We start from the raw sequence: 23,169 nt of genomic DNA, 5'->3' as shown, positions 1-23,169 counted from the left end.
TTGCAGTATGTTCTACCTTTTGCTAGATCACCCATTGTTGTCAATGAGACTGGTGGCAGCAGCGCTGGCCCCATTGAAATCAATGGGAGAAGATTGCTATGTCCTGTCGCGGCTGTGACTGCTGCAGCAGAGATGAAGGGAGCCCCCGTAGAGATACAAGGCAGTTTCTTTGTGATAACGTCTTGCATCTAGGGGTTTTCACAAGGACTGCGAGGGTAATATCGTGCTGTGAATTACGGCCCGATATCGGTCTCACCAGCATCCAGGAAACTTAATAGGTAGATTACATGCAGCTTTTGTTTTTATGCCCTAGACAACTGGAAACAGAGACAAAACCCCCAATAAAATACAGATATTAGCCTTGGTGATTGTTTCTCATTTGCTATATATCCTTACCTTGTGTCATCCAAACTATATTGACTGGAGGGATACCAGGAGGAGGATCACAGTTTAAAACCAATGGGTCTCCCTCTTCTAATACTACAGGTGGGATAACTTCTTTGGGAAATCTGGGTTCTCCTAAAAAATAAAGAAATGTATTAAAGTTAAATTTAATCTTTTAATAGTAAAATTAACAGACTGTTGGCATATTAAGGCCGCATTCACACAAAGTTATTTGCGCAGCGTATTACACACAAACAATTTGCACATTTAGTATGCAGTGAATAGAACCCATTAATTTCAATTGGTTTGTTCACATAAGCATTTTTTGCGCAACCATTTAGTTTGTATATTTGCATATTTTCCTGCATATTTGCCCAGGAAAAGAGCATATATTGAATTAATTAGACTAATTGCTATTTCAATGAATAGGAGCATGTTTGCATGATTTTCCGGCTGGCAAATGCGCACAATTTGCACGCACTAAATAGTCCAGTAAAACACACACGCGTGCGCAAATATGTAATGTCAATTGCACTAAGACACAGCGCAAATGTGCACGCAAATGCACTCATGTCCATGGGACACTGGCCTAAGGCAGGGGCGTAACTATAGAGGATGCAGGGGATGTGGTTGCACCAGGGCCCAGGAGCCATAGGGGGCCCATAAGGCCTCTCTTCTTCATATAGGGAACCCAGTACTATGAGTAAAGCATTAAAGTTGGGGGCCCTGTTACAAGTTTTGCATCGGGGCCCGGGAGCTTCAAGTTACGCCTCTGGCCTAAGGGATTACAAATGTATCATCCTGGAAGGAAATCAAGTAAAGAACCTGTCATGCCTTTGGCAGTCTCTGTTCAGTAAAATTGTCTGTACTGTATAAGGTATATGATATTGCTTTATTTCTGGCATTATTAGATGGACTTTCTGTTAGGGCTCCATCTAGTGTGCATTCATATACTGAGCCTCAGTGTATTTTGTCCTCTGAGGGATGCTGTACCTTTTACCCATGACCTCAGTGACATCATCAGCTCAGCCCACAGTAGCCATTTTCTGGCACATTCCCTCCATGTCTGGACTGCTCTAGAGACCCTCTGCAAACCTTTATTATCCAGGCTCACAGTGGCATCGTCGGTATGTGATAACTTCTACCTGATGTCCTACTCTTAGCATCCTGTGTATATATGTTTCCAGTTCCATGATTATACCACTTCTATAGTTTCTAGTCCTATGTGTGTTATTCAGATAGCATAGCATGTGTCCTAGTGTATGCGCATGCACACTTATCATCCCTCATGGCTGTATTACATGCTTCCTGTCTTCTCACATGTATGTAATGTATTCTATGTACTGCTATGTTAGTGTACATTGCTAAGTGCATCATTTTCTTTGTTCTACAGTTTTACCTCTACCTTGCAATAAAGTTGAAAGCGGACATTGCTCCATCGTCATTGTGTTGCAGGGAAGGTTATCTGCCTGTCTACTTATGCTCCACTCATAGGGAGGACAGAACAGTAAAACGACGGCCCCTTCGCAGGCTGGATAGAGAAACAGGGACTTCTCACAGGCTGGACACAGGGCACCAGCAGTCTAGACAGCAGGATACTAAACCACGTTTTGTGCTATACGCAGAGATACTGCTACAGGACGCCCACTACAGCGGTAAGCACGTAAGCTCGTCCGGAGCGTCACCATGTCAACGTTAGAGACTGGACTGTATGAGACAAGGTCTCACATCTCAGCTAGCTCCAGAAGCTCAAAAGGGTCAGTGAGTAGCTCTACAGTAGCCATTGCTCGTGCAAAAGCGGAAGCTGCCAAAATGCGAGTGCATTATGCTGAGCAAGAAAGGCAATTAAAAGTAGAGAAAGCACGCATGGAAGCAGCACTGGAAAAACTATCAGTAGAGAAAGAAGCTGCAGCTGCTGTGGCTGAAGCAGAGGCTTTGGAAGAAGCAGCGATCTACGCAAGTGAAAGATTCAGCAACATGTCTAGGCGCAGTTCTGGTCACCAAGACAATCTCCAGCGTACTTCAGACTATGTTCAGCTACATGCCAACTCGGGTGACGACTCGTGCTCAGATCCGGGAGAGGAGTCAAACCTCCAAAAAGAGCTCCGCCAGCAACCGGTAACACAGCAAGTGACCTCAGCACACCAAATGCCCAACATCAAATTAGATAGCAGTTTGATATTCAGTCGGCCCTCAGTACAACCTAAGCTTGAACCAACAAATGTTTGGAGTACCACGGTCGCCACCAATAAGAATGAACCTTTAGACTGTGACTATTATCATAGCAGCATGTCAAAGAATCGCTGTAACTCAATAGGACCTCCACAAAGCAACTTACCTTCAGATCTACCACGCAGAGATCAAGGTATGACAGACCTCGTCAAATTCTTTGCACGACGTGAGCTAATAACTAAAGGACTCACAAAGTTTAATGACAGACCTGAAGGCTATAGAGCATGGCGTTCGTCATTCAGAAATATGATCAAAGATCTCGACCTGTCTGTAAGTGAAGAAGTTGACCTCCTAGTCAAATGGTTAGGCAACGAGTCAGCAGAACATGCAAAGCGAATTAGAGACATCAACATTAACTACCCAAGCAGAGGACTAAAAATGATATGGGAAAGACTGGAGGAGTGTTATGGCTCACCAGAAGTGGTAGAAAATGCACTCTTCAAAAGGATTGAGGATTTTCCTAAGATTCCCAATAAAGGATTTCAGAAGCTGAGAGAATTAAGTGACCTGCTGATGGAACTCGAAGTTGCTAAAGGTGAGGGAGACTTGCAAGGTCTCGCATTTTTAGACACAGCACGTGGTGTCAACCCCATTGTACAGAAATTACCTTACAGTCTACAAGAAAAGTGGATTACTCAAGGCTCCAAGTACAAACAACAGCACAACGTCTCATTCCCTCCATTCTCCTTTTTTGTGGATTTCATACGCCAACAATCAAAGACTAGGAACGACCCAAGTTTTGACTTCTCAACATTTGAAACCGCTTACACCAGAACTAACAAACCTGCTTCACTTCGTAACCCGAAAGCTACACCTGTTGCAGTACACAAAACCAGCATATCTGCTGTGCATCCCTCAACAAGAGACCCTTGCAAAGACTGCCCTCTACATAAGAAGCCTCACCCGTTGCAGAAATGTAGAGGATTCAGGGAAAAAACTCTTAAGGACCGGAAAGCCTTTCTCAAAGAAAACCAGATTTGCTACAAGTGTTGTGCCTCAACATCTCATAGGGCGAAGGACTGTACAGCAAACATCGAGTGTTCAGAATGTCATAGTAAGGAGCATACCACGGCCTTACATCCTGAGCCCGCCCCATGGACTCTCACGCCTTCAGACCAGGCTACAGAGCATGGCGGGGAGGAGAAAGTCACAGTACTTCCTGAAGTGTCACCCCAGTGTACCCAAGTCTGTGGAGAGGGCCTCAGAGGTAAATCCTGCTCTAAGATTTGTCTTGTTAAAGTTTATCCAATTGGACACAAAGAAATGGCTGTAAGGTTGTATACCATTCTTGACGATCAAAGCAACAGGTCCCTTGCCAGCTCTACTTTCTTCGACATCTTCGACATTGAAGGACATAGCTCTCCATATTCACTTAAGACTTGCACAGGTGTGACTGAAGAAGCCGGAAGAAGAGCTACTGGTTTTCAAATAGAATCCATGGATGGTGAAACATCCCTGCCTCTACCTAAACTGATAGAATGTAATCAAATTCCAAACAACAGAGAGGAGATTCCAACGCCTGAAGCAGCATTACCACATAAGCACTTGAAGACCATGGCCCATCTCATCCCTGCCTTAGATCCTAAGGCTCAAATAGTGCTTCTGCTTGGAAGGGACATCATAAGAGTCCACAAGGTCAGAAAACAGGTAAATGGCCCGCAGAATTCTCCATTTGCACAGAAACTAGACCTAGGATGGGTCATTGTAGGTGACGTCTGCCTAGGAAATGTCCACAAACCATCCACGGTAAACTCCTATTGCACTAATACACTGGAAAATGGACGTCCATCCTTCTTCCAGCCTTGTCCTAACAGGTTCCTTATAAGAGACACACCTAGCAGTATTTCATACTCTGACTCTACGGAAATCGGGACCCATTTCTGTGACGAAGACAGAGACCACTTAGGGTGCACAGTGTTCCAGAGGACAAAGGACGACCACAAAATTGCCCCCTCTATTGAAGACGAAGCCTTCTTGGACATAATGGAACAAGGCTTTTTCAAAGATGAAGCAAACAATTGGGTGGCACCACTTCCTTTCAAAACTCAGAGACGCCATCTCCCCGACAACAGAGATCAAGCACTGAAGCGCTTTTTCTCACTCAGACGCAACCTTCTAAGAAGGCCAGATATGAGTGAACATTTCTTCACATTCATGGGGAAGATATTTGGAAACGGTCATGCGGAAGTTGCTCCACCTCTAAGAGAAAAGGAGGAACACTGGTACCTGCCAATCTTTGGTGTCTACCACCCTAAGAAGCCAGGACAGATCCGGGTAGTATTTGACTCCAGTTCACAGTATGAAGGAGTCTCCCTCAATGATGCTCTCATGACCGGACCAGACCTCAATAACACACTATTAGGAGTGCTCATTAGGTTCCGTAAAGGATTAATTTCCATTGTTGCCGACATACAGCAGATGTTTCATTGTTTTCTAGTGAAAGAAGAACATAGGAACTTCTTGAGATTCTTCTGGTTTAAAGACAACGACCAAACCAAAGACATAATGGAATACCGAATGAAAGTACATGTTTTTGGCAACAGCCCATCTCCTGCAGTCGCCATCTATGGACTCAAAAGGTCTGCCCGAGAAGGTGAAGAAGAATATGGACAAGATGTCAGGCAGTTTGTAGAAAGAGACTTTTATGTGGACGATGGCCTGAAATCACTTCCATCACCAGATGCAGCAATCGACCTACTCAAAAGAACCCAAAGTATGCTTGCTTGTTCGAACCTCAAACTCCATAAGATAGCTTCAAACAGCAAGGCTGTCATGAAAGCCTTTCCCACTCAAGATCACGCCAATGACCTGAAGGATCTAGACTTGGCAACGGCCACAATACCCTTGCAGCGCAGCCTAGGGCTCAACTGGGACCTCAACAACGACACCTTTACCTTTCAGGTGGATCAAAAGCCAAAACCATTCACACGACGCGGTGTCCTATCTACGATCAACAGCATCTACGACCCGCTTGGGTTTGCAGCTCCCGTGACCATTCAAGGTAAGATGCTGCTCAGAGACTTGACTGCAGATACATGCGATTGGGACTCCCCACTTTCCCCAGAGAAGGAGACATTGTGGGTAAAGTGGAGAGACTCCCTGGTAGCATTATCCGACCTACACGTTCCTAGGCCGTATGCACACGTGCCTATTGCAGAGGTCAAGTCTAAAGAGCTGTGTGTATTTTGTGATGCCTCAGTGAAAGCAATTGCTGCAGTTGCCTACCTCAAAACGATTGACATTAAGGGCCAGACACATATTGGGTTTGTGATTGGAAAGGCAAAACTGGCACCATCTCCTGAGCCTACCATACCGAGGCTGGAGCTTTGTGCTGCCGTTCTGGCAGTAGAACTAGCTGAACTCATTGTGACCGAAATAGATATGACACTTGATGACACAGAATTTCATACAGATAGCAAAGTAGTGCTGGGCTACATTTACAATGAGTCTAGGAGATTCTATGTGTATGTGCATAACAGAGTCCATAGGATTAGAAAGTCATCAAAACCTACTCAGTGGCGCTATGTACCGACTGATCACAACCCAGCAGATCATGCTACAAGAGCTGTACCAGCACCACTCCTTAAAGATACCACATGGCTCACAGGGCCAACTTTCCTTTATAAACCAGTACTGGATACTCACAAGAAAAGCACCTATGAACTGCTAGACCCAGATTCCGATGCAGAGGTTCGCCCTCAAGTTTCCACGCTCATTACGACACTTTCTAGCAAACAGCTGGGATCTACACGTTTTAACAGGTTCTCAACTTGGAAGTCACTAAACCGCGCTGTAAGTTGCTTAATTCATATCGCCAGAACCTTCAGAGCCACGCCAGCAAGATCAAGTCATTGCAGAGGTTGGCACCGCTGTCCAAAGGGCTATACAGTGGATGAACTTACACAGGCCAAGGACGTTGTCATCCATTGTGTGCAACAAGAGATTTACGCAAGAGAACTAGAATCACTCCAAAATCAAAAGAATGTGCCTAAAGATAGTTCCCTCAGGAAACTTGACCCATATATAGATGCTAATGGACTGTTGAGAGTTGGAGGACGTGTCTCAAATGCACAGCTTGATAGTAACGAGTGCCATCCTGTAATACTCCCTAACGATCATGTTGCGTCTCTACTTGTGCGGCATTACCATGAACAGACTAAACACCAGGGACGTTTGTTCACTGAGGGAGCTCTATGTACAGCTGGATTTTGGATAGTTGGAGCCAAAAGACTTGTGAGTAATGTCATTTTCAGATGTGTTACATGCCGGAAACTCCGTGGTACGTTTCAGTCGCAGAAAATGGCTAGCCTCCCTGCTGACCGACTCAGCACTGAACCACCGTTCACAAATGTTGGGCTCGACGTGTTTGGCCCATGGTCCGTCACCACGCGGCGCACTAGAGGAGGCGAAGCAAACAGCAAACGCTGGGCTGTCCTATTCACTTGTATGAGCATCAGGGCAGTGCACATAGAAGTTATTGAGTCTTTGGACACATCCAGCTTCATAAATGCATTAAGACGCTTCATTTCTATAAGAGGTCCAGTCAAGCAAATCCGTTCTGATAGAGGTACCAATTTCATTGGAGCGTGCAAAGAGTTGAATATTCCCTCAAACATTGACAGCGACCATGTAAGAAGATATCTTGCGAACCAAGGTTGCACATGGTCATTTAACCCTCCACATTCTTCTCACATGGGCGGCTCATGGGAGCGTATGATCGGCATAGCACGTAGGATCCTTGATTCGATATTCCTCCACGAGGGCACTTCAAGACTCACCCATGAGACCCTCACAACTCTTATGGCTGAAGTAGTAGCTATCATAAATGCGAGACCATTAATGCCAATATCCAGAGATCCAGATGACCCTCCTTTGCTAACTCCTTCTACTCTACTCACGCAAAAGTTCGATGCAATTACAGCTCCTGCTGGTGAGTTTGATTCTAAAGACTTGTACAAGTGTCAATGGAGACGGGTACAAAGCTTGGCAAATGTGTTTTGGGAAAAGTGGAGGAAACAATACATCTCAACTTTACAGACTAGGAATAAGTGGCATTCCAGTAAACCCAACATGGAAGTTGGCAATGTTGTTCTTGTCAAGGACTCTCAGTCAAAAAGAAACGAATGGCCTATGGGACTCATAACCAAGGTTTTTCCTAGTGAAGACGGGAAAGTCAGAAAGGTGGAAGTCAAATTGTGCAAACAAAATGAGCCTAAACTCTTCTTCAGACCTGTTACAGAACTAATTTTATTACTCACAACGAAGAGGTCTTAATGTGGTAACCTTGGGTTACCAGACGGGGAGTGTCATGCCTTTGGCAGTCTCTGTTCAGTAAAATTGTCTGTACTGTATAAGGTATATGATATTGCTTTATTTCTGGCATTATTAGATGGACTTTCTGTTAGGGCTCCATCTAGTGTGCATTCATATACTGAGCCTCAGTGTATTTTGTCCTCTGAGGGATGCTGTACCTTTTACCCATGACCTCAGTGACATCATCAGCTCAGCCCACAGTAGCCATTTTCTGGCACATTCCCTCCATGTCTGGACTGCTCTAGAGACCCTCTGCAAACCTTTATTATCCAGGCTCACAGTGGCATCGTCGGTATGTGATAACTTCTACCTGATGTCCTACTCTTAGCATCCTGTGTATATATGTTTCCAGTTCCATGATTATACCACTTCTATAGTTTCTAGTCCTATGTGTGTTATTCAGATAGCATAGCATGTGTCCTAGTGTATGCGCATGCACACTTATCATCCCTCATGGCTGTATTACATGCTTCCTGTCTTCTCACATGTATGTAATGTATTCTATGTACTGCTATGTTAGTGTACATTGCTAAGTGCATCATTTTCTTTGTTCTACAGTTTTACCTCTACCTTGCAATAAAGTTGAAAGCGGACATTGCTCCATCGTCATTGTGTTGCAGGGAAGGTTATCTGCCTGTCTACTTATGCTCCACTCATAGGGAGGACAGAACAGAACCATTTTGAATAGGAATGTTTTAGTTTCCAGTTGATGTGGCTAGACCTTAACCCCTTAAGGACATGTCCCTTTTTTTTCTATTTTCGTTTTTTGTCTCCCTCCTTTTAAAAAATCATTACTCTTTTATTTATCCATTGCCGTCACTATCTAAGGGCTTATTCAGACGTGTATATATTGGCCAGGTTTTCACGCCTGGGCGATATACGCTGCCCCTCTCTGCAAGGGGAGGAGGCAGGACGGGACGAGAGCTAGTGCACTGAGATCACGCCACCTCTCCGCCCCTCGCCACTGATTGCAATGAGAGGGGGCAGAGGCGGAGCTAAATTCACCCCTGTCCCGCCCCCTCTCATTGCACACAGTGGCGAGAGGCAGAGAGAGGGCGTGAGCTCAGTGCCCTAGCTCCCGTCCTGCTTCCTCCCCTTGCAGAGAGGGGCAGCGTATATTGCCCAAGCATGAAAACCCGGCCGATATACGCCTGTCTGAATAAGCCCTTAGGGCTTGTTTTTTGCAGGACGAGTTGCATTTTTCAATGGTACTGTATAATGTACCATATAATATACTGAAAAACTTTTAAAAAGTTCTAAGTGTAGTGAAATGGAAACAGAAGAAATTCTGCCATCTTTGAGTGTGTCTTGTTTCAACGGCATACACACTGCAACAAAAATGACATGATAACTTTATTCTATGGGTCAGTATGATTACTCCGATACCAAACATGTATAGTTTTTTTTTTCACTGTACTACTTTTATTTTTTTTCACAGATATTTAATTTTTTTAAATTATTTTCTGCAGCCATCTTCTGACCGCCATTACTTTTTAATTTTTTCGTCGACATAGCTGTATGAGGGCTTGGTTTTTGCGGGGCTTCCTGTTATTTCCATTGGTTTCATTCTGGAGTACCTACGACTTTTTAATCGCTTTTTATTACATTTTTTCTTGGAGACAGGGTGACCAAAAAACACAATTTTGGCATTTGTAATATTTTTTTTTGAACAATGTTCACCGTGCGGCGTAAATAATGCATTACTTTCATAGATCGGAGTTTACGGATGCAGCGATACCAAGTATGTATGTTTGTTTTATTATTTAGATTCTTTTATTCTAAATATGGCAAAAGTTTTCTTTAAATTAGTAAAACGTTTTTTTTTTACTTATCTTTACTTTTTTTTTGTCCCCAGAGGGGACATGAGCATGTGATGCTTTGATGGCTCCTGTAGTATGATGTAATGCCATAGCATTACATCATACTGTGATCAGACAGGCATTCTATCAAGCCACCCCAAGGGCATGGTTTGATAGGCATTCTACTACTGTGTTTACCAAAAAAATAAGCCCTACCACTAAAACAAGCCCTAGCTACACTACATGAAAATAAAAGCAATACTCACCTAGCAGGCTCTCCCGCTGCCTCTGGCACTCCAGCAGGCTTCCATTAATGCCTGTGATTGGTTTATCGAGCGTTGACTCTGACTGGTGGCTCTCACGAACCAATCAGAGCAATTACTTGCTGGAGGCAGAGTATTCAAGCCCCTTAACTAGCAAGAGATGCTCAGTTGGTGCTGAGGACTACATGGAGGCCTGCCAGTGCGCCAGAGACCAGCAGAAGGGACCCGGATGGCGCATGCTAGGGGAGTATAAGACATCCCTTGAAAATAAGATCCTGTGCCTCTTTGGGGGTAAAAATTTATATGAGTCAGTGTCTTATTTTCAGGGAAACATGGTATAACAGCCCTGGGGCCTTTTAGAAGGCCCCTGGCTGCTATGACAACCACATGAAAACCCACAATTTCATTGTGGGGGGCCATACAGAACGCCAGAACATTGGCCAGAGGATTTAAATTCCGCTGTTAGAATTTAAAAAGTTAACAGCTCCGATGAGCCGTGCGGTTTATTGGAGCTGGTGCAGGCGGGTACGGTAATCCTGTACTGTATTTTTGCTATCGGCTAGGATTAAAGCCCAGGACCAAGTGGCATAAATTTACAATGCAGACTACAACGAATGGGGAGGTGCCAATATAAAAAAACTAGCTGATATACCTGGCTTCACCTAAGTTAATTTGGTGCAGGTGTTTACCTGTTGTTCGCACAGAAAATTTTTTACTTCAGAGGAACCGAGAAATAAAATATGTATCCACATAGAGGAGTGTTAGATTCTCCTCAGACTGCATGTACTGATGTCCCTCTGCAGAATGTGCCACTGCTCCCACTCTCCCCAATTTTTACCCTTAAAGGTAACACCCCTTTTATTCAAATTTATCCCCGAACTGGAGGTTGCAGCTCCTTTTTAACCTTAAAGGCATGCTCTATCCCTGCAGTCCATGGCCGTTTCCTAATGTACTTTATAGCCTTTTAGTATATGCACACAGAGGTCAGTTAGATTCTCCTCAGTATATACACACAGAGATCAGTTATATTATCCTCAGAATATGCACACAGAGGTCAGTTAGATTCTCAGTATATACACAGAGAGGTGACCTGGATTCTCTTCAGTATATGCAAACAGAGGTCAGTTATATTCTCCTTAGTATATACACATAGAGGAGTGTTATATTCTCCTCAGTATATACAAATAGAGGTGAGGTAGATTCTCCTCAGTATACAAAGCATTTCCCTAGGCTTTATAGGTTTTGAGAAAAGAACTATGTCATGTATCACGGATTTTCACAGTCTTTCGTGCTTAGTTAGAGAATTAGATTTGGTACATTACATAGGGGCTCACTTACTTTTGAGCTTAGCATTGAATAAAATCAACTTTACTTTTCCTATTTAGCACCTATAGAATGGTCGTGCCAAATTTCAAGTTTGTAAAACACCGGGAAGTTACATAACATAGGGGGGCACTTAGCATTGAATAATACTTTTGCTATTTAGGACCTAAAGAATGGTCATGCCAAATTTCATGTTTGTAAGATAGCGGGAAGTTAGAGAATTAGTGGCGAGTCAGCCAGCCAGTGAGTCAGTCAGTCAGTGAGGGCTTTCGCCTTTATATATTTAGATAGCTTGAGAAACCCTGTTGTAACCTATAACATACACAAGGACCCTCCAGTAACATACCTGGAATGAGTAAAGTTGTCTCTTCTGATATGGCAGTTCCTAACTTATTTGTGGCATAACATCGGTATGTTCCATTGTAGGATACAATGTTACCCTCATTATGGATAATAAACGAGCCGGAGTCTTTCACCGTTCTTACATTTTGATCTGTAAATGGATTATAAGAATGCCCATTCTTTGTCCAATGATATCTAATAGAAAGAAAAAAGATTGTTCAGAGGGAAGGTACGCAGCACTCAGCAGACTGCAGTAATAGTCAGCATTTAAGGAATATGTTAATAACATCCCATGTGGAGTACAAGCAGCTAACTTACTGTGTGTTTCAGGACACTTATTCCTACCCATAGCTCTATGCAGAAGAGAACACCCACGCCAGAAAATACATGAAAAGGTCACATGAACAAAGTTATACCACCATTCTGAACTGCTAAAGGTTGTCCTCACACATTTTTGTTGCGCTTTATAATTGTGGTTCTTCTTGAAAACTGCATGACTTTTTTAAATGCAGGTTTTATCCTCTTAAGGACGAAGCCCTTTTTTATTTTTGGTTGTTCCTCACCCCTTTAAAAAAATTATAACTCTTATATTTAACCATCGACGTAGCTGTGTGCCGGCTTCTTTTTTGCGGGACGAGTTATATTTTTCAATGGTACTGTATAATGTACCATATGACACACTAAAAAACTTAAAAAAAAAAATTAAGTGAAGTGATGACTTTATTCTATGGGTCAGTACAATTACTATGATACCAAATTTTCTTTTTGCTGTACTATATTTATTTTTTTTCCAAAGATATTTAATTTTTTTAAATTATTTTCTGCCGCCATCTTCTGACAGCCTTTTTTTATTTCTCTGTTGAGTACCATTTTGGTACCAATTGGTACCATTTTGGAATACATATGACATTTTGATCGCTTTTAATTACGTTTTTTCTTGGAGACAGAGTGAATGAAAAAGCACAATTCTGGCATTATTTTCTTCTGACGACGCGGTAAATAATGCATTACTTTGATAGATCAAACTTTTACGGATGCAGCGATACCATTTTTTTAATTCCCCTAATGGACAAGAACTTGCAATGCCTTGATCGCTCCTGCAGTATGATGTAACGCCATAGCATTACATTATACCACGATCTAACAGGCAATCTGCAATGATAGCCCTGGGGCCTTTCAGAAAGTCCCCGGCTGTCATGGCAACAGCACGGCAACTTGAAGTATAAGCACTATCACGAAAATAAGCCCTCGCTGCAGTAAGAAAAAAAACCCACAATACATCACCGAACAGGCGCTGTCCGGCTCTGCCACACGTCTCATCTGTAGCTCCAGTAGACTTGTTTGTAGTTTTCACCCAGCGCTTCCTGGTCAGGGGTTCAAAATCCCCACCTTTAGGAAGCGCTGGCTCTGATTGGTTCTCGGGCGCCGCAGTTCAGCCAATTACTGATGAACCAATCACAGCCATCGCATTGTTTTTATTGTAGATTTTGAATTTATGTCTCATGTAAATATATTTGGTGCAAAACTTCAAAGGAACCTGTCATGTTCCACAAGCAATATAAAGCAAGTTATTGTGCTTGTAGGGGGATGTGACAGGGAGTCGGGTCATGTATTTTTTATACTCACTCGCTCCTGTGATCCTTCAAAGACCGTACTGTGCTGGAAAATCTGACTCTTTTCAGAGTGCCATGCTCTTTCTTCTATACAAGTCCTTTGGAGAGCACACACACAGGACTCAGATTTTCACTGGGTGACATCGCTGGATCACAGAAGCAGCTAAGTATAAAATATATATCATTCAGCTCTTTGCCACCTCCCCTAACAGCACTATAACAGGGTTCCTTTAACCCCTTCAGTGGCAGGTTTATTATTACCATGCCATGCCTCACAGGGCAGGTTTTTTTAAATGAGTCAACAATGCAATTTAATCTTGCAAGTATTTGAAAGTACTGTACTACTTTGACAGTTGGTATTATGGCAGGGAAATCTCCGAGGCTTGCTGCACTGAGTATGCAGTAAAAACCCAGAAGATTTCAGATGACAGCTCAGTGCTCTGCACATTTCAGCACTAGAGCTGTCCACGGAAATCTTCCGGGGTTTAACTGCATGGCCAGTGCAGCAAGCCCCGGAGATTTTCCGGGCGTGCCACTAAAGTAGTTAAATACATTTTTAACTCCTTATACCGGCTTTATGTGGACGTATTTGCATGCACGTAATACGCAGAGAATAAAACCCTTTGATTTCAATGGATTCATTCATATTTCTGTTTTTTGCACATGGATTTCGGTTGCACCAAAAATATAGAACATGTTCTATTTTTCTGCGCATTTGCACACCAAAGATCTCCATAGAAGTCAATAGGGGGGTGCACAAATGCATGCACAATACTCAAGGAGATGCGTGAAACACTGCATAATTCCACTGGAAAAAGAACACATGTGCAACTCATTAGATGAATTAGCCATTTCAATTGGTGTGTCTTTGTTTGCAAAAGTTCAGTAAAATATGTCAATAAGCTCACAAAAAAGGCTTGTTCAGTGTGCAAATATGTTGCACTGAGACTGGTGCGATTGTGCATACGCTCGTGTGAGTCCGGCCTTAGGGCTTATTCACACGAGCGTATATCGGCTGGCGTTTTCATGGCCGGACGATATACGCTACCAGGTGATGCATGTGTATGTGCCGTTGGGCGGATGTAGACAGTTTAGATCTGCTAAGCTGTCTCCTCCTTCCCTCCCCCTCACCGGCTCACTTCCTCTCTCCTTACCTCTGGCTGTTTGCAATAGGAGGGGGTGTGGAGGGGGAGGAGCTAAGCTCCCACCACCTCCCCGCCCCTTGTCTGCAGCCAGCATTGGGTGGGGGCGGGATGGGGCAGAGCTTAACTCCACCCCCTCCAACTGCAAACATCCGCAGGGGAGGAGACAAGAGGAGAGAATGGGGAGGGAGTCAAGCAGTCACGCTGCTAAACTCCCTTCCACCTCCCTTCTCTGGCTGCAGTCATTGGCTCCCATAGGAGTCAATGGCAATGGTCGTAGTTAGGCCAGGAAGATAGTTCCAGGGCTATCTTTTTTCTGCCCGGTATAAAAGCGCCCAACCGGGAATACCCCTGTGTGATCAGATGCATTGAAATCCAATGCATCAGATGGTAGTGTATATCAGCCGGCCGTAAAAAAAAAAGGGGGGGCTGATATACGCTCCTGTGAATAAGCCCTGAGTCACATAATTAATCTTAGCTTTAATAATCATTTCCCCATTTGTCTTCCAGCGGTCATAACTGTTTTTTTTTGTTAGTCTAGCTATATGACACTGAGTTCTAGTTTTTATGGGAACCAATTTCAGGCACATGTAATGTATTAAATAACTGTTTTTTGCTGGGGTACTATGGAAAAAAGCAATTTTACAATTTTTTCTATTTTTAGGATTTATTATTACGGCTTTCACTATGTTAAATGAATGCACCATCAGAAGAAAAAGAGAGCATGCAAAAATGTAATGGCACAACAGAAACAATGAGTGAGTTAGAATAAACGATCTTCATTATTACAATTAATCAATAATACCAAACCCCACAGACAATTAAATGATGCAAACTACCAGTCCATACCCCTCCTCTGCCATAGTAATCTGCTGTTATGTGAGAGGTAGTGAGTAGAGATGAGCGAACGTACTCGTCCGAGCTTGATACTCGTTCGAGTATTAGCGTGTTCGAGATGCTCGTTACTCGTAACGAGTACCACGCGATGTTCGGGTTACTTTCACTTTCATCTCTGAGACGTTAGCGCGCTTTTCTGGCCAATAGAAAGACAGGGAAGGCATTACAACTTCCCCCTGTGACGTTCCAGCCCTATACCACCCCCCTGCTGTGAGTGGCTGGCGAGATCAGGTGTCACCCGAGTATAAAAATCGGCCCCTCCCGCGGCTCACCACAGATGCATTCTGACATAGCTCAGGGAAAGTGCTATCTTGTTGGAGCTGCTATAGGGAGAGCGTTAGGAGTATTTTAGGCTTCAAGAACCCCAACGGTCCTTCTTAGGGCCACATCTAACCGTGTGCAGTACTGTGGAGGCTGCTGTTTGCAGTGTTGCACTTTTTTTTTTTTTTGGTATATCGGCCGTGCAGAGCATTGCGCCCTGCAGTAATACCCCAGGGCCAGAAGTGCTTAGGCAGGGACAGAAGACATATTATTGATTGAATAAAGGCAGTGGGCCTTTGCCTAACAATTTGTGGGAAAAAATCTATTTGGGCTGCCTGTGAGTGTCCTCAGTGTTCTGGGTCTGTGCTGGGTGTAGTAGTTCTCCAAATTCATACGCAGCCAGCTAAGTGTTACAGCAGGCTTGCGCAAAATTATTTCCTGGCTCTGTCTGGGCTGTGAAATCACCGCTGTATTGCAGTTCACAGTGCAACACTCTGCAGTTCTGTGACATACCCTAGGGCCAGAAGCGCTTAGGCAGGGACAGAAGACATATTATTGATTGAATATAGGCAGTGGGCCTTTGCAAAAAAATTTGTGGGAAAAAATCTATTTGGGCTGCCTGTGAGTGTCCTCAGTGTTCTGGGTCTGTGCTGGGTGTAGTAGTTCTCCAAATTCATATGCAGCCAGCTAAGTGTTACAGCAGGCTTGCGCAAAATTATTTCCTGGCGTTCTGTAAGCGAAGTCAGCCTCCAACCACAGGCCAATAAGCGGCACATTTAATTACAGCGTTCTGTTTCTGCACTACTGGTAATACAGCATGCTGAGGGGTAGGGGTAGGCCTAGAGGACGTGGACGCGGGCGAGGACGTGGAGGCCCAAGTCAGGGTGTGGGCACAGGCCGAGCCAGTGCGGTGGCCCGGGGTAGAGGCAGGGCCAGACCGAATAATCCACCAACTGTTTCCCAAAGCGCCCCCTCGCGCCATGCCACCCTGCAGAGGTCAAGGTGCTCTACGGTGTGGCAGTTTTTCACAGAGACGCCTGACGACCGACGAACAGTGGTGTGCAACCTTTGTCGCGCCAAGATCAGCTGGGGAGGCACCACTACCAGCATGCGCAGGCATATGATGGCCAAGCACCCCACAAGGTGGGACGAAGGCCGTTCACCGCCTCCGGTTTGCACCACTGCCTCTCCCCCTGTGCCCCAACCTACCACTGAGATCCAACCCCCCTCTGAGGACACAGGCACTACCGTCTCCTGGCCTGCACCCACACCCTCACCTCCGCTGTCCTCGGCCCCATCCAGCAATGTCTCTCAGCGCAGCGTCCAGACGTCGCTAGCGCCACTGTTTGAGCGCGAGCGCAAGTACGCCACCACGCACCCGCATGCTCAAGCGTTAAACGTGCACATTGCCAAATTGATCAGCCTGGAGATGCTGCCGTATAGGCTTGTGGAAACGGAGGCTTTCAAAAGCATGATGGCGGCGGCGGCCCCGCGCTACTCGGTTCCCAGTCGCCACTACTTTTCCCGATGTGCCGTCCCAGGCCTGCACGACCACGTCTCCCGCAACATTGTACGCGCCCTCACCAACGCGGTTACTGCCAAGGTCCACTTAACAACAGACACGTGGACAAGCACAGGCGGGCAGGGCCACTATATCTCCCTGACGGTACATTGGGTGAATTTAGTGGAGGCTGGGACAGAGTCAGAGCCTGGGACCGCTCACGTCCTACCCACCCCCCGAATTGCGTGCCCCAGCTCGGTGGTGGTATCTGCGGCGGTGTATGCTTCCTCCACTAAACCACCCTCCTCCTCCTCCTACGCAACCTGTCTCGCAATCAAGATGTGTCAGCAGCAGCACGTCGCCAGCAGTCGGTGTCGCACGGCATGGCAGCACAGCGGTGGGCAAGCGTCAGCAGGCCGTGCTGAAACTACTCAGCTTAGGAGAGAAGAGTCAGATGGCCCACGAACTGCTGCAGGGTCTGACAGAGCAGACCGACCGCTGGCTTGCACCCCTCAGCCTCCAACCGGGCATGGTCGTGTGTGACAACGGCCGTAACCTGGTGGCGGCTCTGCAGCTCGGCAGCCTCACGCACGTGCCATGCCTGGCCCATGTCTTTAATTTGGTGGTTCAGCGCTTTCTGAAAAGCTACCCACACTTGTCATACCTGCTCGGAAAGGTGCGCCGGGTCAGCGCACATTTCCGCAACTCCAAGACGGACGCTGTCACCCTGCGGACCCTGCAACATCGGTTTCATCTGCCAGTGCACCGATTGCTGTGTGACGTGCCCACACAGTGGAACTCTATGCTCCACATGTTGGCCAGGCTCTATGAGCAGCGTAGAGCTATTGCGGAATACCAACTCCAACATGGGCGGCGTAGTGGGAGTCAGCCTCCTCAATTATTTACAGAAGAGTGGGCCTGGTTGGCAGCCATCTGCCAGGTCCTTGGAAACTTTGAGGAGTCTAGCCAGATGCTGAGCGGGGATGCTGCAATCATTAGCGTCACCATTCCTCTGCTATGCCTCTTGAGAAGTTCCCTGCAAAGCATAAAGGCAGACGCTTTGCACTCGGAAACGGAGGCGGGGGAAGACAGTATGTCGCTGGATAGTCAGAGCACCCTCATGTCTATATCTCAGCGTGTTGAGGAGGAGGAGGAGGAGCATGAGGAGGAGGGGGAAGAGACAGCTTGGCCCACTGCTGAGGGGACAAATGTTGCTTGCCTGTCATCCTTTCAGCGTGTATGGCCAGAGGAGGAGGAGGAGGAGGAGGAGGAGGAGGAGGATCCTGAAAGTGATCTTCCTAGTGAGGACAGCCATGTGTTGCGTACAGGTACCCTGGCACACATGGCTGACTTCATGTTAGGATGCCTTTCTCGTGACCCTCGCGTTACACGCATTCTGGCCACTACGGATTACTGGGTGTACACACTGCTCGACCCACGGTATAAGGAGAACCTTTCCACTCTCATTCCCGAAGAGGAAAGGGGTTCGAGAATGATGCTATACCACAGGGTGCTGGTGGACAAAGTGGCGCTAGTGGCCGAAGGCGCATTTCCACGGGCCAGGTAGCAGGGGAGGTGCAGAGATCAAGCAGCATGTACAGCGCAGGCAGGGGACCATTCTCCAAGGCCTTTGCCAGCTTTATGGCTCCCCAGCAAGACTGTGTCACCGCTCCCCAGTCAAGGCTGAGTTGGCGGGAGCACTGTAAAAGGATGGTGAGGGAGTACGTAGCCGATCGGTGATGCCTCTGCCCCCTACAACTACTGGGTGTCGAAGCTGGACACGTGGCCTGAACTCGCGCTGTATGCCCTGGAGGTGCTTGCTTGTCCTGCGGCTAGCGTCTTGTCAGAGAGTGTGTTTAGTGTGGCTGGGGGAATCATCACGGATAAGCGTACCCACCTGTCAACCGACAGTGCCGACAGGCTTACACTCATCAAGATGAACAAAGCCTGGATTTCCCCAGACTTCTCTTCTCCACCAGCGGACAGCAGCGATACCTAAACAATACGTAGGCTGCACCCGCGGATGGAAGCATCGTTATCTATCACCATCCAAAACGGGGACCTTTTTGCTTCATCAATCTGTGTATATTATTCCTCCTCCTCCTCCTGCTCCTCCTCCTGAAACCTCACATAATCACGCCGAACGGGCAATTTTTCTTAGGCCCACAAGGCTCAGTCATATAATTTTTCTAAACAATTTATATACGTTTTAATGCTCATTAAAGCGTTGAAACTTTCACCTCAACCAATTTTTAGTTTTACTGGGCTGCCTCCTGGCCTAGTTACCAATTAAGCCACATTAACCAAAGCGATTAATGGGTTTCACCTGCCCTCTTGGTTGGGCATGGGCAATTTTTCTCAGGTACATTAGTACTTTTGGTACACTAATTTTTGGGGGCCCTCGCCTACAGTGTAATCCAATTAATTTTTAGCCCACCTGCATTACAGCTGACGTTACATCAGCTGTGTTGGGCACTGCAATGGGATATATTTATGTACCGCCGGTGGGTTCCAGTGAGCCACCCATGCTGTGGGTCCACAGGGAGTTGTAACTGCATGTGTCCACTTCTAAAGAACCCCAGTCTGACTGGGGCATGCAGTGTGGGCCGAAGCCCACCTGCATTAAACATGACATTACCTCAGCTGTGATGGGCAATGCAATGGGATATGTTTATGTACCGCCGGTGGCTTCCTGGCACCCACCCATGCTGTGGGTCCACAGGGAGTTGTAACTGCATGTGTCCACTTCTAAAGAACCCCAGTCTGACTGGGGCATGCAGTGTGGGCCGAAGCCCACCTGCATTAAACATGACATTACCTCAGCTGTGATGGGCAATGCAATGGGATATATTTATGTACCGCCGGTGGGTTCCAGGGAGCCACCCATGCTGTCGGTCCACACGGAGTTGTAACTACATGTGTCCACTTCTAAAGAACCCCAGTCTGACTGGGGCATGCAGTGTGGGCCGAAGCCCACCTGCATTAAACATGACATTACCTCAGCTGTGATGGGCAATGCAATGGGATATATTTATGTACCGCCGGTGGGTTCCAGGGAGCCACCCATGCTGTCGGTCCACACGGAGTTGTAACTACATGTGTCCACTTCTAAAGAACCCCAGTCTGACTGGGGCATGCAGTGTGGGCCGAAGCCCACCTGCATTAAACATGACATTACCTCAGCTGTGATGGGCAATGCAATGGGATATATTTATGTACCGCCGGTGGCTTTCTGGCACCCACCCATGCTGTGGGTCCACAGGGAGTTGTAACTGCATGTGTCCATTTCTAAAGAACCCCAGTCTGACTGGGGCATGCAGTGTGGGCCGAAGCCCACCTGCATTAAACATGACATTACCTCAGCTGTGATGGGCAATGCAATGGGATATATTTATGTACCGCCGGTGGGTTCCAGGGAGCCACCCATGCTGTCGGTCCACACGGAGTTGTAACTACATGTGTCCACTTCTAAAGAACCCCAGTCTGACTGGGGCATGCAGTGTGGGCCGAAGCCCACCTGCATTAAACATGACATTACCTCAGCTGTGATGGGCAATGCAATGGGATATATTTATGTACCGCCGGTGGCTTCCTGGCACCCACCCATGCTGTCGGTCCACAGGGACTTCACAATAGGGAGTTGTACCTGCCTGTGTCTATGAATTAAAAACCCCGGTCAGGTTGGGGCATGCAGTGTGGGCCGAAGCCCACCTGCATTTAATCTGACGTTAGCTCTGCTGTCCAGGGCACTGCAATGGGATACATTTATGTACAGCTGGTGGGTTCGAGGGAGCCACCCATGCTGTGGGTGCACACGGAATTCCCATTGCGGAGTTGTACCTGCCTGTGACTATTTATAAAAAAAACGCGGTCTGACTGGGGCATGCAGACACCTTGACAGAATGAATAGTGTGTGGCACATAGGTTCCCCATTGCTATGCCCACGTGTGCAGCTCCAGATGGAGGTGGCACAGGATTGGATTTCTCATTGCTTCTGTACAGCATTGTGGACTATCGCCCCGCCCCTTTTAAAGAGGGTCGCTGCCTAGCCGTGCCAACCCTCTGCAGTGTGTGCCTGCTTTTCCTCTGGCAGACGCACTTATAAATAGACATGAGGGTGGCATGGCATGAGGGCAGCTGAAGGCTGGGCAGGGACAGTTTGGTGTGCGATGTGGACACTGGGTCGTGGGGGGGGGGGGGGTGGTTGGGCAGCATGTAACCCAGGAGAAGTGGCAGCGGAATGTCATGCAGGCAGTGATTGTGCTTTGTTGGAGGTAGTGTGGTGCTTAGCTAAGGTATGCATTGCTAATGAGGGCTTTTCAGAAGTAAAAGTTGTTGGGAGGGGGGGGGGGGCACTCTTGCCGCTATTGTGGCTTAATAGTGGGACCTGGGAACTTGAGATGCAGCCCAACATGTAGCCCCTCGCCTGCCCTATCCGTTGCTGTGTCGTTCCCATCACTTTCTTGAATTGCCCAGATTTTCACAAACGAAAACCTTAGCGAGCATCGGCGATATACAAAAATGCTCGGGTCGCCCGTTGACTTCAATGGGGTTCGTTACTCGAAAGGAACCCTCGAGCATCGCGAAAAGTTCATCTCGAGTAACGAGCACCCGAGCATTTTGGTGCTCGCTCATCTCTAGTAGTGAGCTAACAAAATCTCCTTTTTTTGTTTAAAAACTATATTCTAGTATGCAAATCCAAAGCAGTTTCGAAGACCTATACTGAAGCACTAAACCCAAGAGTACTGGCATTGGCCTAACAGGTGGGCTCAGTTTTTCATTTGTGGATATTTTTTTCATTGTGTGTATGGTTGGGACTTCTTTCTTAAATCATACTTGAGTTTTCAACAAGTTTTCTAAAATATATAACGCTGTTGTTTGCACCCTGTTTCAAGTCTGTACGTTCTGATTTTCAGGTGGTATTCCACATTTTTCTGCTGCCCTGCTGTTTGCAATCCACTTTCAAGCAACAGGCATGCCACAAGTTTATCAGTCTACCAGTAGTTTAATGTCCTGTACTTTCTTTCCCTTACTTCTCATGCTGTATTGCTATCCCTGGTCCAATCAGTAGGAAGGCAGTATCTGAATGCCCACCTCTTTGCTGTCTCAGGATGATTGTAGGAGTTGGGCATTCAGAGACATTCTGGCCAAATGGTTAGTATTTTCAATGTAATGTGCACCCATACACACATAGCTATTACACGCACACATGCTGTAGCAGCAGGAGATGCAGAGACAGTAGACAAAGGCTTTTTTTTTTTTACTAATACTGTCTAAAACTTAAGCAATGCAAACTTAGACTAGGCAGTGCTATAATGCATCAGATTTATCACAGTGACTCTGTTGGATGATAAATCTGTCAAATTCTAAGACTGTCTAGTCCCAGTTTAGACTGCCTATTAGTTGGCGTAGTTAATGTCAAAAATTGCATCAAAATTTGGGTGCAACATAGACCAGTCCCCTTTTTCAGACAAGTTGGATAAACTGTCTGGAAGTGGCTAAAAATACACAATAAGGGCTTATTCAGATGACCGTATATCGGCTGGGTTTTCACGCCCGGCCGATATACGATGTCCCTGTCTGCAGGGGAAGGAGGCTGGAAGAGCGAGAACAGTGCACTGAGCTCCCGCCCCCTCTTCACTATTTAGAATGGGAGAAGGTGGAGCAAAGTTCTGGAACTTAGCTCCGCCCCTTCCCACCCCCTCTCATTGCAAATACTGGCGAGGGGCAGAGAGGGGGCGGGAGCTCAGTGCACTGCTCCCGGCTCTTCCAGCCTCCTTCCCCTGCAGACAGGTACACCGTATATCGGCAGGGCATGAAAACCCGACCGATATACGGTCGTCTGAAGCCAGCCTAAATGTGGTGCAAAACATGTAAGACAGTTTTCTAGTGCAATTTACATATTTTGATTAGTAAGGGCTCCTGTCTACGGGCGATATGTCACTGCGTTACCCGCGGCGATAATCCAGCCATGGGTAACGCACTGAATGCTTTCCATAGACTTAACTATGGAAAGCGCAGCCTGACGTCCTCAAGCAGAGAATCGTAGCGATTCTAAGCTCGCGGGATTCAAATCACGGCATGCTCCGATTTGCCGCA

General features: G+C 46.3%; 2 protein-coding genes across 6 annotated transcripts in view; one reads left to right on the top strand and one right to left on the bottom strand.

The window, feature by feature from the left end:
- Window positions 1-23,169, bottom strand: part of CHL1 (cell adhesion molecule L1 like) — a 167,930-nt gene that overhangs the window by 69,375 nt on the left and 75,386 nt on the right. For all 5 annotated transcript variants that reach the window (XM_066596312.1, XM_066596310.1, XM_066596313.1 and 2 more), the window contains exons 4-5: window positions 11,661-11,851; window positions 397-519 (exon numbers count right to left, since the gene is read on the bottom strand). In XM_066596312.1, the coding sequence (XP_066452409.1) occupies window positions 397-519; window positions 11,661-11,851 (314 nt within the window). The remainder of the gene's footprint in view (window positions 1-396; window positions 520-11,660; window positions 11,852-23,169) is intronic.
- Window positions 1,233-8,600, top strand: LOC136619669 (uncharacterized). Its single transcript, XM_066594434.1, has 3 exons — window positions 1,233-1,511; window positions 1,778-8,221; window positions 8,488-8,600. Exon 2 carries the CDS (start codon window positions 2,071-2,073, stop codon window positions 7,888-7,890), a length of 5,820 nt encoding a protein of 1,939 aa, XP_066450531.1. The 5' UTR covers window positions 1,233-1,511; window positions 1,778-2,070; the 3' UTR covers window positions 7,891-8,221; window positions 8,488-8,600.

This window comes from Eleutherodactylus coqui, chromosome 3, assembly GCF_035609145.1.
Source record: "Eleutherodactylus coqui strain aEleCoq1 chromosome 3, aEleCoq1.hap1, whole genome shotgun sequence".
Lineage (NCBI taxonomy): Eukaryota > Metazoa > Chordata > Amphibia > Anura > Eleutherodactylidae > Eleutherodactylus > Eleutherodactylus coqui.
This window is presented reverse-complemented; position numbering and strand designations above follow the sequence as displayed.

What these genes read in the sequence shown, in the direction of transcription:
- LOC136619669 (XM_066594434.1), top strand. Translation starts at nt 2,071, where the DNA reads ATGTCAACGTTAGAGACTGGACTGTATGAGACAAGGTCTCACATCTCA.